This window comes from Agelaius phoeniceus, chromosome 1, assembly GCF_051311805.1.
Source record: "Agelaius phoeniceus isolate bAgePho1 chromosome 1, bAgePho1.hap1, whole genome shotgun sequence".
NCBI lineage: Eukaryota > Metazoa > Chordata > Aves > Passeriformes > Icteridae > Agelaius > Agelaius phoeniceus.
In genome coordinates, this window is record NC_135265.1 from 87,462,006 (window position 1) to 87,477,138 (window position 15,133).

Consider the following 15,133-nt stretch of genomic DNA (forward strand, 5'->3'; position numbering starts at 1 on the left):
TTCTGAGTTTAGTTTGTGTTTCAGACATCACTAGTCAATTTATAGGCATGCTAGCAATAGAATGTTTTCAGTTCAGGTTGCCAGAGGTTACCTTCAGTCTCATGTGTAAGGCAGAGTGCCAGTAGACCAGTATGTAAGTCTTGAAAATTTGTGAAAGGAGAGGGAGCACTTCTCAAGACTATGCATAACTTTTACCTTTGGAATTTTGTGCAGCACATTCTTCCAGCAAGAAGAATTAAATTTTACTTCACAATTTTCCTTGTGAATAATAAGGGTAGAACACTAAAATTTTCAACCAAATACAGATAGCTTAATAGTGGGTCTAGGATTTTTGTTCATTCTGCACAGTTTTGTTTATGTTGAATTGTAGTAGGAAGCTGAAAAGGTAATACTTGGGGAAATAAGCCTGAAAGTGACTTTCTGTGGTTTAGGGTGCTTTTACCAAATATGGTACATCAATCTTTTACTGCAGTGAATAGATAGTGTCTAGGCTTTGTGAGAGTCAGTATTACCTGACTTCATGTCACTGTGTATCCATCTCATGTCTTTGCCAGCCCAATTTATTTGGCTGTTTATTGGAAAGAAAAAAGTTAGGGTGTCTCACAAATGGGTTACATCATTGAGGATTAAAAAATGATGTTTTTTTTTTTTTCTGGTGAAATGGATAAGGGCCTATCCTGCATGAAGTTCCAGAGGATATAGGATGGGGAACAGCCTGCTTCATTAGATTTTGAATCCTAATTCTGGGCTTATTTAAGAACTGAGAGAGGGGGCAGGGCCATCTTTGGTAGACTTTAGTTACTTTTTGATTATGCCTATGAGACAACATGTGTTTTCTGACATTCTCTCTTTGAATAATTCAAAACTTGCTAGGTGTCAGAACTCTGATTTATGTGAAACATAAGAGATGTGTTGTTTTATCATCGGGTTTTAATATGGAAAGTGAGCAGCACAAGTTTATGAAATCTACATTATAAACTAGCCAGATTTTGACTGAAATAGATCAATTTCCTGTGTGCTTGCATGTGATGACTTCAGTGTTTGGAGCAGACTCTATTGAGTTCACCTTGTGCCCAGCACTTCCAAGCTTTTTTTTTTGTTTTTGTTTTGTTTTTGTTTTGTTTTGGTTTGTTTTTTTTTTGTTTTGTTTATTTCCTACTCTTTAGTTTACCTTGACTGTAATCAAAGTGCATTTTTATGTTTAACAGAGGGTTTTTTTTCCCCAGTCAGTCCAGAACTGCCAACTTGTTAGATATGTCTGTTCAAGAGACTGAAAAGAATTCAGTACTTCAAGGAGAAATCCTTCAGAGGAGTCTTTCTGTAGTGCAAAATTTATTCTCGAAAGCATTTCCCTAGAGTGAAAGCATATTAACATTGAATTTTCTCTTTATATGTGAGGGTGGTAGTTCCTCATTTTTGAGAGGATGGAGTAGAAAATAACAAAATCAAATTGTATTTGCTTGCATAGATTATAAGAAATCCTGGATTGTCATTACCACAGTGCTGCTTTCCTTGAGAGAGCAGAAAAACTTGTCTTTCAAGAGAAACCTCTTCTTAAAATCGGAGTGTACATATTGAGATTATGTGGTGGTAATGGTATTCTGGTGTTAACCAAGGGTAGAAATGTTAGAGTAAGATTTTCAGCTCCAATAAACTTGTAGAGTAATGAAAATTAGATGAAATATAAATGAAAATACCCAGGTAGGAGCACTTAGAAAACATGGAATAGATTTGGAGAAGCAGCTTGTAAATTGGAAGCTTGTAGTCTATTGCACATTGAGACGTGGGTTAGGATGTTTAAGGTACTGGGAGAAGAGATGCACCGCAGGAGCTTGAAAGTGGTTTCTGAAAGCATTTTTGTGCTATTACAGCTGCTGGCACATGAGTGTTTTAAGAATTCAGAGGTGAGGAAGGGGAGTATCACAGTGATACAGGGACACTGACGAGGGGATTGACTGTTCAGTTTGCTTAAATGTGAGAATGAGGAGTGGTTATGTAAGACTGAGTGCAATTCAGACTGAAAAAGAGGAGGTTCTTCACATGAATGATAGTGGATCTGTGAAGTGCCTCATCAGAAGACTTCATGAGTGTAAGAAATTTAAGCAGGCTTAGAAGGAAGCTGAAGTACTTTGAAGAAATCCATGAAGGCCGCCAAACAGGAATCGTAAAAGGCTCAGGAAAACACCTGAGAAGAGTTTGGGGATGAAGAACACTTTGGAATATCTGGGGATTTTTTCTGTTTGTTTTTTGAGATAACACTAAATGGAAGTTGTGTCATACTATGACAAAGAGAGCAGAAGGGAGAGAAAACCCAGTGAGTGACTAAAGTCTTTCACATGAAAATACTGAAAATGTGAAATGGTGTAAGCAGTAACGAAAACAGGAAAAAAACACTTGATTTCAGGGTGTGGAGGAGTGGGTGTTTGTATTCAGTATGAGCCTGGATATATAGGTATTAGCTGAAGGAAATAAAATTTCTAATTCTTTTTAATTTTTCTTTTTATTAGCAAAACCGAATAGGAAGCTGACATTCCTGTACTTGGCCAATGATGTCATACAGAACAGCAAAAGGAAAGGACCAGAATTTACAAAAGACTTTGCTCCAGTAATAGTGGAGGCTTTTAAGCATGTTTCAAGGTACAGTAAACTTGTATGTGCAGTGCCCTTCACACTGCATTTGAGAAGTGGTCAGTTGATGTCTTCTGGCCCATCTAGTCTTCATGTGCTATTTCTGTACTTGAAATCTTGTTAATTTCATTTATTCAGTGTTCTTGTGATCTTGGATAGTCTTATTACAGCTGGATGAAGTTTGATAGTAAATTCATCAGCATTCAGTCCCTTTTTGCCTTGGAAGGCAGCCTTCCAAGAAGGAAGAAACTAAGACTTGCTTACTGTCTGTGTTTATGTTTTACAACAGTTTGGCATTTTTCATTACTGGGTGTTGCATGATTTTTTTTCCCCAGCAGCCTCTAATGTCATTGCATGAGGAAGCTAGAGTCTTGATACAGGATTATCTTCACAGTGGTACACAGCTGTTGAAGCAACATAAACCTATTTGTAGTGTTTGCAGATTTATAGGTTGAAAAAACAAAAGAGTTTGGTGTAGGCCCTTTTTTTTTATCTGCTTGTTAGAGCACATTGAACTGGTCTTTGCTTTCTTTAAAATAGGGATTTGTTATTTTCTGAGGTTATTTGACTTCTGATGATTGGATATTGCTAAGATCTGTGAAAGTCTTTCTGTGAAAAATAATTATAAAGCAGGGCTATACTTCTACCTAGAACTGATATTTGCTTTTTTCCTTGTAACAGTGAGTCTGATGAGAGTTGTAAGAAACACCTTGGCCGAGTGCTGTCTATCTGGGAAGAAAGGTCTGTTTATGAAAATGATGTATTAGAACAACTTAGGCAAGCTTTGTGTAAGTATTTTGTGAGTATATGAAGGTTCTGTCTCCTGTTTGAAATAGTACTGCCCTGACTGTTGTGTTTGTTTTCATTTAGATGGAGACAGAAAGGTGAGGAAGCGCACATATGAACAGATCAAAGTTGATGAAAATAACTGTTCACCTCGAAGTTCTCCCACTGATCCTCCTCAGGTAACAGCATGTTTATAAAATTCTCTACTTACATATGGTTTCATATAAAATTTTTTGGTTTCTGTTTTTTTTTCAATGGTCTCTGTTTTTCAGTGAGGAACTGTTTCTGGGCAAGGGTAGCTACACCTGAAATTTATAATAGTTTTTCAGTGGGGGCATGCTGTAACTTTGTGTTTGACAGTAAACTCAGATGTATGAGCTCTATGTCCAGCTTTGTTCATGTCAGGATTTCAGCAGTAGTTTCTACAATGTATTGAGTTCTCATTCAGTTCTCAGGGTAGTAGTAATGCATGTATTAGAGTATAAGATTGTTATGGATTTATCGATAAAATTTTTCTCAAAGTTTCACTCACGATGGCTGTGAGGAATTCTTGTTTACCTTGCAGTGTTACAGCTCTTCTAATTCTTGTGGGGTTTTGTTGCAGTATTGCCCTATCTCAAAAGGATTTTTGTTATAGCAAAGAATGACTGTCCTCAAGTCAACACAATTTAGTATGTTTCTCTGTAGCAGATATCTGGGCTTCTGTGAACATCAGCCCTACTTCCAGAAGAAGTGCACTGATACAGTCTTTTGCAATAGTGAAGCAAAACAACAAGAAAAATAATTTTAAAAAATGTATAATAAAATGAAAGGTACTGTAAAATAATCACTACTGTCAAGAAGAAAAGGTTTATAAGTATTCCTATATGAAGAATTTAAATGAAAAACTCTTGTAGAAAGGTGACCTTTAAAACTAGAAACACTGCAATGATATGCTGAGATTAAAGGTTTGGTTTTGTTTTGTTTTACTCTAAAGTTGATACTGTAAATGCTGCTAAAATTACCATCAAATCAATAAGCTTATTGTAAAACACTTCTGTTTTGTTATAGGATCTGTTTATTTAAACTAGTTCTCAATCTTGCATGCTTTTTTCAGACCACAGATCTCATTAGAGCATTACAAGAACTAGAAAATGCTGCCTCTGGGGATGCAGCAGTTCACCAGAGAATAGCTTCCTTGCCTATAGAGGTCCAGGATGTGTCCCTGTTAGACAGAATAACAGGTGAGGGTTGGGGGCCTGGTAACCAAAATGCTCTTCTAAGAACGTAATGGTGCATAATGGAATCACACTTTACCTGTTTTTCTCTGCTTGCTTTTTAGATAAGGAATCTGGAGAGCAACTTTCCAAAATGGTAGATGATGCATGTATGTTGCTGGCGGATTACAATGGCAGGTTGGCAGCTGAAATAGATGATAGAAAACAGCTAACTCGAATGTTATCAGACTTTCTCCGATGTCAAAAAGAGTTCCTTGCAGAGAAAGAACATAAGCTGGAAGTGCGTAATATTTTGTTTTAGTCTCTTCTTCACTAAAGCTTGTTCTTGCAAATGTTTTTAGTTAGCCTGAAAAACTTTTCTCTCCAGAGACAGATATTTTTTTGCCACTGTTATGTCTTTGCTTCCAGCACATTAGTAACCCATTGTTTGATTCTAGTGTTCTAAACCTACTAAACCAGCTCTTTCTGCTTTTCAGTCTTGGTTATACCTACAAACTTAGTTTTAGTAGTGCAGATAGAAAGTCTTATCCCTGGTGCTATGAACTTAATTCTTCATAGTGTCATTTTCTTTTCATGCTCTTTTCATTCATTGTTGTAAGTCTTAGTTATGTATTTGCTAAAGGATAAGAATTTAATTCCAGCTTTCAGCACAAGTTTTTAACCTGCCTCAAGCATCCATTAAACAGAGGGAAATGTACCTAGCGCTTCTACAGCCTCTAACACAGCTGGTTATCAGCACTAGCACCAGCATGACTAGACAGATCATAATAAAAGAGTGATGCAGGATGAGCAGCTCATTATTAGCAAATGATCCCTTAAGTTACTCTTTTCTTTGCTATTACCAATCACCTGTTTTTCTTTCCTACCATGTACTACTGTAAAGCCTTCTGTGGAAAATGCCACATATTTAGAATATGTCCATAATTTCATGTCAGTGGCTTCCCAGTGCTAACCTTGGGTATTACAATAATAGAATTGAAGCTGCATCATTCTGCAAAGGGAGATGCCTGAACAGTCATGATGCCCTGTAACTGCAGCATATGCATATATGGTCCAAGCATTAATTAATCTTCAGGTTTCATTGTATATACCTGTGAAAAACATTTTCTTTCCCTAGTGGTTTCTTTACCTTTAGCTTCATAACTTGGATTCAGATTTTGTTTTTTTTTTTCTGGAAAATGCTGTTCGTAATGTATTTGAAGTCATCATTCAGATCAGTTGTGTCATTCCTAGCCTACTCTTATTTCCTGACTTACTTCCTTTCCTCTATGCCTCACAGAAAATCAATTGATGAAGGTTCTTCCTTTCAACCTTACTGTGTTTATCCTGTGGGAAGAATATCAACCAGCTTCATGTAAGATAGATGGCATGCACAGTAGTGCTGATTTCAGTAGCAACCGATCCAACTGCATAATGGAACCTGGAAGATTAAAGAACAGGAAGCCTTAAGCTTTTCATCACATGCCCTACCTTCCCCCTGCCTGTGTAATGGGTTTGAAGGACAAGTTCCTGTAATTTCATTGAAGGACTGGTTGTCTAGAGGCACTGACTTGTTTATGTAGCTCATTACCAGCAGTTACATCCTGTGTAGGTATGGTAGACTGCCAGGATAGTGAGTTGCTCAAAAGGCAGTGACCTGGTCCTTCAGACAGATTTACCCTTCTGTAAAACAAGAGAGCTCAGTTGAAAAGAAATTAGAAATAGTAGCACAGCTGTGAACAGATTCCACCCTTGTTGGTTGTTTTCAACAAATACAAACCAGTGTAATTTCCCAATATTGCTAGATCAGAGAATTCATAATTCTGAGAGAAAGCAATTGCATATTACTGGGCTGTTATGGTCCTTCACATGGTTTCTTGGCTGAATTATTTAGACTGCTAAAGAATTTAATTCTAATATAGCAGAGTTTCATTTTTGGACTAATTTGAGGTATTTCTTTAAAAAGTAGGAGACAGTCTCAGTGTCTGTAGCAGCTTGTTTTAAACTGGTGAAGTTCTAGGGTGTTGAATTACACTGTAAGAATGTTTTTAGGCTGATTAGTGTGGCATAAATATGATTTCCTAATACAGAACTACGAGTCAGGATGGTGTTAACCCAGTTACTAATAAAGACCTTTGAGCCAAGAGATTAAAAAAACAAGAACCTTAAAATGGAGTTTCTAAACTAGTGATGAGTAAAGTGACTTCATGCTCACTATCAGTAGTGCTTTTTAGTTTGGGAAGTAGAGGCTGATAAACATTCTGAAGTTTTGAAATGTAAGATTAGGATGTCTTAGTGATATTGTGTGTAGGGCTTGCTGACTTAGCAGATGTAGGATTTATTTTGGTGATTAAGAAATGGAGATGAAGCAAGGAGTCCCTGTTCTTACAGATTTGGGAAATTCCATGGCTCAAATTGAACCTTGCTTCTTGGCTTCTCATTTGAAATAGAACTGGGAGAGGGCCTTTCGTGTAATTCTTTGAGCATGTATTTCCCTGAACTGTCTGTCCCTAGGATTTGCTGTTCAAGTTTGATTTTTGGTGAAATTAATTTGTTCAAACAAGCTTGTTTCTTGTGTTAGACTTCTGGCTATTGATACTTCCCCAAGTAAAACATGATCCCTGGGTTGTAATAGAAAGTCTTTATTTCTTCCTGAATTACTATCACCAATCTGTGAGTATAATGCTGAGATCCTACCTTACTGATTCCTTACCATACCAAACAGGTATAGTGAGGAACAAGTGGATGTATTCTTAGTTGAATCTAGAAATGTTACCTGCTGTTAACCTTGTTTAACTATTTGAATTGGAATTCCCAAGGAATTGTCAGTAGCTTTCAGCATTAGATAGAAGCTTTAGACCTAAATTTGCAGATCTTTTATCTTCTAAAGATAATTTACAGGTAAGTAATTTTGCATAACCAATCTTTCCATCTTTCTTAATTTTTTAAGAATAAGAGTCTATCTAATAGTTATTTCTGAAACAGAACTGTGTGATTCCCATCAAAATCAAGGTAATGTATGTGCTAAAACTTGGCAGGAAATTTTGATAACAAGTAAATAATGTTATGTCTGCATCAAAAGCTAGCTGTACTGCTTGGTAGGTGACTTTCCTAAGTGTGTTTGGGGTAAGTAGTGTCATCTTTAACTCTTAAATTGTTTTCTTTAACATCTGTCTAGCTTCTGTTGCAGGTGGTGGACATGGACCTATCTTCTAATGATGTCACCATCCATTAGTAAACACATCCTGCTAAAAATAAATCTAAGAATCAAAATCTTGTATTGTCTGTTGTTTTTGAAAACTTGAAGAGGAAGAATTCTGTAACTACTCATACCAAATCTCTGCTATTTTCATCTATATTCTCACAAGCATTACTGAGTTTATGCCTGAGATGGATAACTATTTATCCAGTGTCATCTCTTTTTCCTGAAGACTAAAATTTTCACATGGTTGTTCCTAAAACTCTCACATTCTTTCCGTGAAATAATTCAAAATTCCCAGTGTAGAAGTTTGGGGGTTGCTTGCATTGAAGCTGCCATTTCCAAGAGGAAAAAGCTGTGAAAACAAGACTTGTTCAGCCTTTTGCCTTTTAACTTACACTGCTGGGTTTACATGATCAGAAATGAGAAGTGATGAATGTAGGACTTCTCCTTTACAAGCACAACAGAAAAACTTCCACTTTATTAGGTAACAGAGAAGGTGTGCTTTGTAATTGCACTTAGGCCCCTTTAGAACTCCCCTCAAATTTATGATTGTGCTAAGGAGTCTGTTCCCTTCACTTTTGGTAGTTTTAAAGCAGTATAGATATTTAAGGTTCAGTATACTGTGGCTCCAGCTAGGATTTCTAGCTAGATAGGATTCTATCTACTAAAGAAAATGGAAATTTTTACAGAAATATTTTTGTGGAACTTTTTTCCTGAAGCGTTTGATGACTAATATCATTCCTGTTTTCTACTACTGTGGTTGACTTTTCCCCTCTTTCCCTCCTAGTTCTATCTCCCTCCTGTCTCCCTGCCTGTCCTCTAGTTTTTGAACAAAAATACTGGTTCATCTCTTGGTGTCACTGAAGGGTAAAATGAGATTTTTATATTACACAGGAACAAGGAATTGGGTACATAAATTGATATCCAGATTTGGGTATCAGTGTAGCTCATGTCCTTTTGATAAGACTGTCTTGTTACTCTAGAATTAATATGGCCTTAAAAGTGACATGAACAAGAGAAGTACTTGATTTATTGTTCTCTCATGTTTCTTTGTGTTTACCTCTCCCTCCCACAGTCTCCTGGATTACAGTGTTTAGTCTCTTATTAAATTTCAAATACAAGTTTTGATACTTGGACATCTTATGTGACTCATGAACAAGTGTGAGTAGGGAATCACAAGACACCACCTCACCTTCATTTTGACCATATGGAAAGATGTAGTATTGCTACACTTAGCATATAGTGGGTATATAGTTTCTTGCATACTTCTTTCAGTTTGCCACTTTAAATTTGGGAATATCTTGTCACTAGATTCAAACTTTCGTGAGGAAAGTGCTACTCTGGGAAGCCTGCTCTCATTTAGCAGCTTGCATTTAATTAAAGCAGTTAATGCTGCTATCTTGCATTTCTGATTTTCTACGGTTCTGTAAGCAGTATTCATATTCTTACACTCACTCATCTGGTTTTAATTGTGGTTTCTTAGCATGTTGAGAGAATATAATATGTTCTATGCACATTTATTTCATGATTGAGCTTTTATGGCTCTATATAGCTTGACTTATCTTCCTAAAGGTTTTAATTTTGTCTTGGAATTTTACAGATAAACAGCAAGCAGTTACTCAGCCTTGACTTTTGCTCTGGATTTGAAAGACTTTTTCCTGTTCAGTTCACACTTAATGATTTCAAATGTAGACAAAAATATTAAGCAAACAGTTTAGGTCTGGCAGTGGTATAAGAGGCCTCTTATCCTTAAGTTTTGTTTTGCAATACCAAACTGGGTTGGTACTGTTGTCTACTGTTGCCCTTCACCCTAGCCTTCATGTTATCACAGGGTGTATTGCTTTCCTTGCTGGCTTTTATGTCAGGTTTTTTTGCTCAGTGACAGAGTACTTAGGGTAATATATTCCATTATACTTTGTATTTTTCAAGTCCACTTCTGGCAATTTGGATTCATTTTTCATAACCTTGCAGCTGAGCACCTAAATTATTTTACTGAGCTTTGGTTGAAGATTTTTAGGATGAACCCTTTATTGCCTTTTGTTAGGGGGTGGAGTTTGCAGCATTGAAGGTGATCTACAACTCCATAAATGTGGCATAGCACAGTAACTCTTAAGTTATTCTGGATTTGGAGCTGAACCGTTAACAGTAGGGTGATTACAGAACTGGTAACTGGAAGGTATCAGGAAGTGGTCAGTAAAGTTCATCCAAACCCACTAAGACTGTTTTAAGATCTGATACATGCTTGGTACCTGATAGGTACAAACAGACCATACCGTGTAATCTCTTCACATGGTGAAACATTGCATTCGTTTTTTGTTCAAGGTTGCAGCTTCAAAAATTGAGGCTGACTTGGCAGAGCTTCCAGTTCAGGGAATATATGACTTACATTGAAGGAAATCTTTTGAGTTGAGGCAGATATTCTTGGGCTGAGGAGAACATGACTGTGGATCTTTTCATAATAAAGGGGGGAGAGCCTTTGCCAAAATTACTTACTTTCTCTAGTGGCCCAGTTCCCCAAAATTACTTACTTTGTCTAGTGGCCCAGTCCCAAGTATGTTGCACTGTTTTTCAAAGAAATGTGTGTAGATCTTCACCATTAGGAAAAAAATGTAGGGTAAAGATCTCTCATGGGCGTATTCTTTATGTTCTAGCTCTCTCTATCCTGCTGTGTATGAGCTGAAATGTAATTCAGGAACAGGCCACTATGCTTAGATATTTCTGTAGATTGGTTGAAATCCCTTGCTTATAGGTTGGCCATTTGAATGGCCATTTGAGAGGGTTTGTGTAGTGTAAATGATTTCATTAGAGTTTCACAGTGCAAATCTTTTACTGAATACCAGCACTGGGGTTGTGTTTTGTAGAAACCAAAACTACATTTCAGTAAGATCAGTAGTTTGGATTATCAACCCAAAGGTGACTGGGGAGAATTACGTGATCACTGAAATAGTAATTTCTCCGTAGTTTCTCCTTAAGGTTTATTTAGTTGAGGTGAGGGGATGTTTAAAATAAGACATAGGTTGCATCTCTTACCTGCAATGGAAGTAGGCTTGCTAAGTGTTTTTACAAATTGCTGGCCTGTCTTTCAGATGTGGTTTCTTACTTTCCATAAGCACTTTTTTCAGTGACAGAAGATAAACTTGTAGAGTTTTGTAGAAGTAATTTGCAAGACTAGTGGAGAACAGCAGCCCTTATGTCAAACACAACAAAGCAAAGTCAATGGTCAGTGCATTTTGTTCATTGTGTTATACCCATTCTGTGAGAATAATGCTAATTTGACCCATTTTCATAACAAACTTACAACCTCTCTGTACTTGAGCAATAAATATGCTTCCTTCATAAAGTGACTTACTAACTGCAGCCTCAGATACCATAGTATAGAGTTACTCAGTGTGTACCTGAAAGATTAGACTTCACAGCTCGATGTTGTCATTCAAAGCAGCAGAAACACTTGAAGGCTTCCTCCTTTTAAATTGACGTATCAGATATTAGCATATAAATCCTGGCTCTTCTAACAGATTGAGCAGGTTGTACTTTGCTCATCCCTGTAAAATAAAGATAACCTTTTGCTTCAGTTCATCACATTTTAAAGCCTTGCTGAATATTCAGGATATTCTGGTTTTGAAACAAGGTAAAAAAAATGTAACTGTTGTTATATTTATCTATTTCACCCTTATTATTTTTTAAGGGTGGGATATTTTTACCTTTCATTCTGCAACTTGCCTGTTAGTTTTTATTGAAAGGGGGGAAAAAGTATATATGTATGAGATACCACAAGATACCAGGAACTTTATTACCCTTGAAGTGTGTTTTGAATTTATTATAAAAATACTGAGAGAAGATACTGGATTTGCCTAGGTAGGACTTGCTGTTGTTTGTGAGACTTCTAGCCAGAATGTTCCTGGCTATTGCCAGCCAAAAACTTGATACTGTTATCCAAAATGAATGGATCTATTTGTGTCATCCTCAGAAGAACAAGTTTTGCAGGTATGTAAAACCTTGTGCAAACATCTGAGATGATGGGAAATTGTAAAGGGAACAATCAGTGCTCTAACTTAAGTTTTTTGAAAGATAGCTGTAGATTAGCAAGTGACTTTTCTGTAGTGCATTCTGTAGAAGATATTTTCTTTGCTTTGATCAGGTGTTTTCTGAACTAAAAAGAAAACCTGAATATAAGAAAATTATGTAGGAAAGACTGATACTGTAGTGCCTGTTTATGTCAGTAGTAGCAGGGAGGTTTTTCAAGTTCAAACTAGCTTTTCTGCAAGACTTAATTTCCAACAGTTATTGTTTCAATATTTTTGTTAAAAATCTGATGTTTGTGTTGCTGGACTTACTAAATTCATTTTTTTTAATCTGTATTTTGAATACAGAGCAGAACTGTAAACCCTGCTTGTATCCTTCCTACAATTAGAAGCTTTTGGAATTATTTGTTGAAGCAGCTATAAACTCTTAAATAGGAACATAAGACCACATTGAATGGTAGGTAGTCATTCTAGGCAGACTAAACAAACATCAGTCTTTTTGCATGGGAGTTACTAAGGAAACATTCATAGTCAAGTTGCAAAAAATCCTTAAATGTTAAGGCTGAAAAAGGAGAGAGAAAGGGAGGGTGTTGGAAAGCTCTGCTTCACAAGTTGAGATGACTTGTATGAAAAAGCTGAATCAAAATACGTTGCTTTAGCTAGTGTCTTCTGGTAGTTTCATTTAATAGGAAAATAAGCCCATGTGAATTTGAAGATAATTGCAGTTTATGCAACAGCAGTGCTCCTTAGAGTTCTCTGTAAATAGTGCCCGCATTAAAACCTGTGTTGTTGGGCTGATATTCAGAAGTTGTTTTACAACTTTTGCATTTTAAATTTTGTTAAATTTTTCTGCTATCACTAAGACCTAGAAACTTTATTATAAATAAGGGGGTTTTTGGCTAACAAACTTACATAGAAGAAGAAATTTGTGTAAAATCCAGTGTAAAACATGATGGCACTCATGGTGGTGTGAACAGAGCTGATACCTTTTGGAGAATTTGAATGTACACAGCAAAGAAAGTCTTCAGGTGGACAGCAAATAGCTGTGAGATGGCATTTAAAGAAAATATGCATCCAGTTACTGTAGATCTTTGGCAGAGTGCTGATATCTCACTGTTCTCACATTTACATAGGAAAATAATTCATCATCTTGCATAATTGTCTGAGGCGGCAAATACTGTCAGAGCCTATTAATGAAATAATGTATGGCCTTTTATGTTGTATTTTAAATCAGCTTAGGGGAAAGTAAGAAATGTTAACTTGTGCAAAGTGATTAGGAAGTATAGATGCCATCATCATGACAAAACCTGTTTGCATTTAAAAAAGCATTATTAAGAGTGAAACATTCCTAGTTTTGAATCGACATTTTGTAGTGTATGAGAACAGTGCACTTTTCTGTGCGGGTTTTTTGTTTGGCTTTTGTTGCTGCTTTTTGCGTTTTGTTACGGGTTTTTTAAAATTTTTTTCTTTAAGTCCAGAGCTTTAATTGAAATTTGTCTGCTACTAAGCCCATCAGTTATGGGTAAAATATCACTGGAAATAATAAGAACGTTCAAGAATACATACAAATCGTTCATGACATCAGAATAATTTTTAGTTTTAATAATATTGTTGTCAAAATTGAGCTCATGAATCAAAATGAAGGAGTTAGTAGTTCAACTGCTTTAATCAGGAACCAAAGCTATTCTGTTTTCCTAGTTTAAATTATGATCTTCTGTAATGGTGCAACTAAACTAGTCATGGGGTTTGTTGTGATGTTGCAGAGAACATCCATCTCTTCAGCTAAGGCTAAATACTCTTCATTAGGACTCACAGTGAAACTGAATTTTACAAATCAAACCACTAAACCATCACAGTTACACTAATGTCTTCATATAGTAAACCTGGGGAATTTACTTCAAAATACCCAAACTTTTAAAATAAAACCAGCTAACTCTCATTCCTAAAAAGCTTAGAGAATAGTAGGCCACTTCATGGTACAGTAGGTCAAGAGAAAAGATAGCTGGACTGTGCTGAAAAGTCTTGTTCTTTAAAACTCTCTATCTTTTTGTTAAAGCTCATTGGTGAAATACAGAACTTTGGGTAATGTTTCCTTTCAGTTAGTAGCAACTGTAGTTTAGTTTTTCCCCTGGCACCTTATTTCAAAATGTATTAAGAAGTTGGGGATTTTTTTCATACCTGGATTCCTCTCATTAATTAGGGTATGGTACATATGTCTGCAGAGAGGAGGGAACAACTTAGAAAGTGTGAGTTGAGGCTGAGGACAATGTTGAAATACCAGCTCTCTTTATCCTTTGGAGCTGTGTCACTAGTTATTCTGGGCAGTGTGATGTAAGAGTAGTTGATGCTGTTTTAGCAGCAGTGAGAAAACAATGTATCCCACAGCTGTTGTTCTTGCTGAGAATATTTCTTAGCCAGGAGGAAGTGGAAGTTGTCACAGAGTACTCACCTCCATCTGATAAGTGTGTAAAGTGGTTCTTACACTTGTATTAAAACTTTATTCTAAACTAAAAGAATAGCCAGAGTCCATTGACTTTTGCATTTGACTGAAGCAGTTGTGCTATTTTTCAGTTCTGCCAAAAGTAAAGAATATTGTGTTAATCTAATATGTAGTTGGTAAAGTTTTTTCCACTCCCAAAGTTTGAAATGCTGTGGACTAAAATTGGTTGAAATATGGAGGAGCAGAACGTGGAGAAACAACTCAGGATGATGTATAAATCCTGTAAATGAATTCCATGTTGTCCTGGAATTTCATTTTATTTATATAGTATGAAGATGTATCTGACATAAAAAGTACATAAAGTTGACTTTATTAGAGAGGGCAAAACATTTTTGTAGTATTTCTCAGTTACTGCTGGCAGTGATTGGCAGGAGAGGAAAGAGTGAGTTGCAGTTACATGAGGCTTTCAGGTACTGTCCAATTTCCTGTGAGACTTGACTGTTGCAGTTATGCTGCCAGTCATATAAATTCTGTCCTTTGGCAGGGAAACAATCCTAATTAGCTCTTAAAAGTTTGATGAAATTAATTCTGTGAATACATAAAGAGAAGAGAGGCCCAGAGGAATATTTCAGTAGCTCTTCTCCCCTCAGTCTATCCTAGTCAGCCTATGGCACATGGAACCAGCCATAACTTGCTGCTGCTTATTGCCACAACAATAGTTAGGTGATGTAGAAAACATCAAGGAATATTGGGGTGGAAAGGGGAGAGCTGGAGGGCACACACTGTCTGGGAGCTGCTGTGGGATGGAGAATTGGACTAACTGGGATGGAGTTAGAACATTTGGCACTACTGTGGGTGT

The 15,133-nt window shown here is 36.5% G+C and overlaps 1 protein-coding gene across 4 annotated transcripts in view; it reads left to right on the forward strand.

Annotated features, from left to right (window-relative positions):
* Positions 1 to 15,133, forward strand: part of RPRD1A (regulation of nuclear pre-mRNA domain containing 1A) — a 43,682-nt gene that overhangs the window by 7,206 nt on the left and 21,343 nt on the right. The window contains exons 2-7 of one of the 4 annotated variants that reach the window (XM_054649093.2): positions 2,508 to 2,637; positions 3,310 to 3,416; positions 3,499 to 3,593; positions 4,511 to 4,637; positions 4,736 to 4,911; positions 7,789 to 7,883. In XM_054649093.2, the coding sequence (XP_054505068.1) occupies positions 2,508 to 2,637; positions 3,310 to 3,416; positions 3,499 to 3,593; positions 4,511 to 4,637; positions 4,736 to 4,911; positions 7,789 to 7,845 (692 nt within the window). In that variant the 3' untranslated portion in view covers positions 7,846 to 7,883. Of the gene's footprint in view, positions 1 to 2,507; positions 2,638 to 3,309; positions 3,417 to 3,498; positions 3,594 to 4,510; positions 4,638 to 4,735; positions 4,912 to 5,910; positions 7,884 to 15,133 lie in introns of those variants that run through there. The other 3 variants (XM_054649180.2, XM_054649334.2, XM_054649024.2) reach the window with 3 other exon arrangements.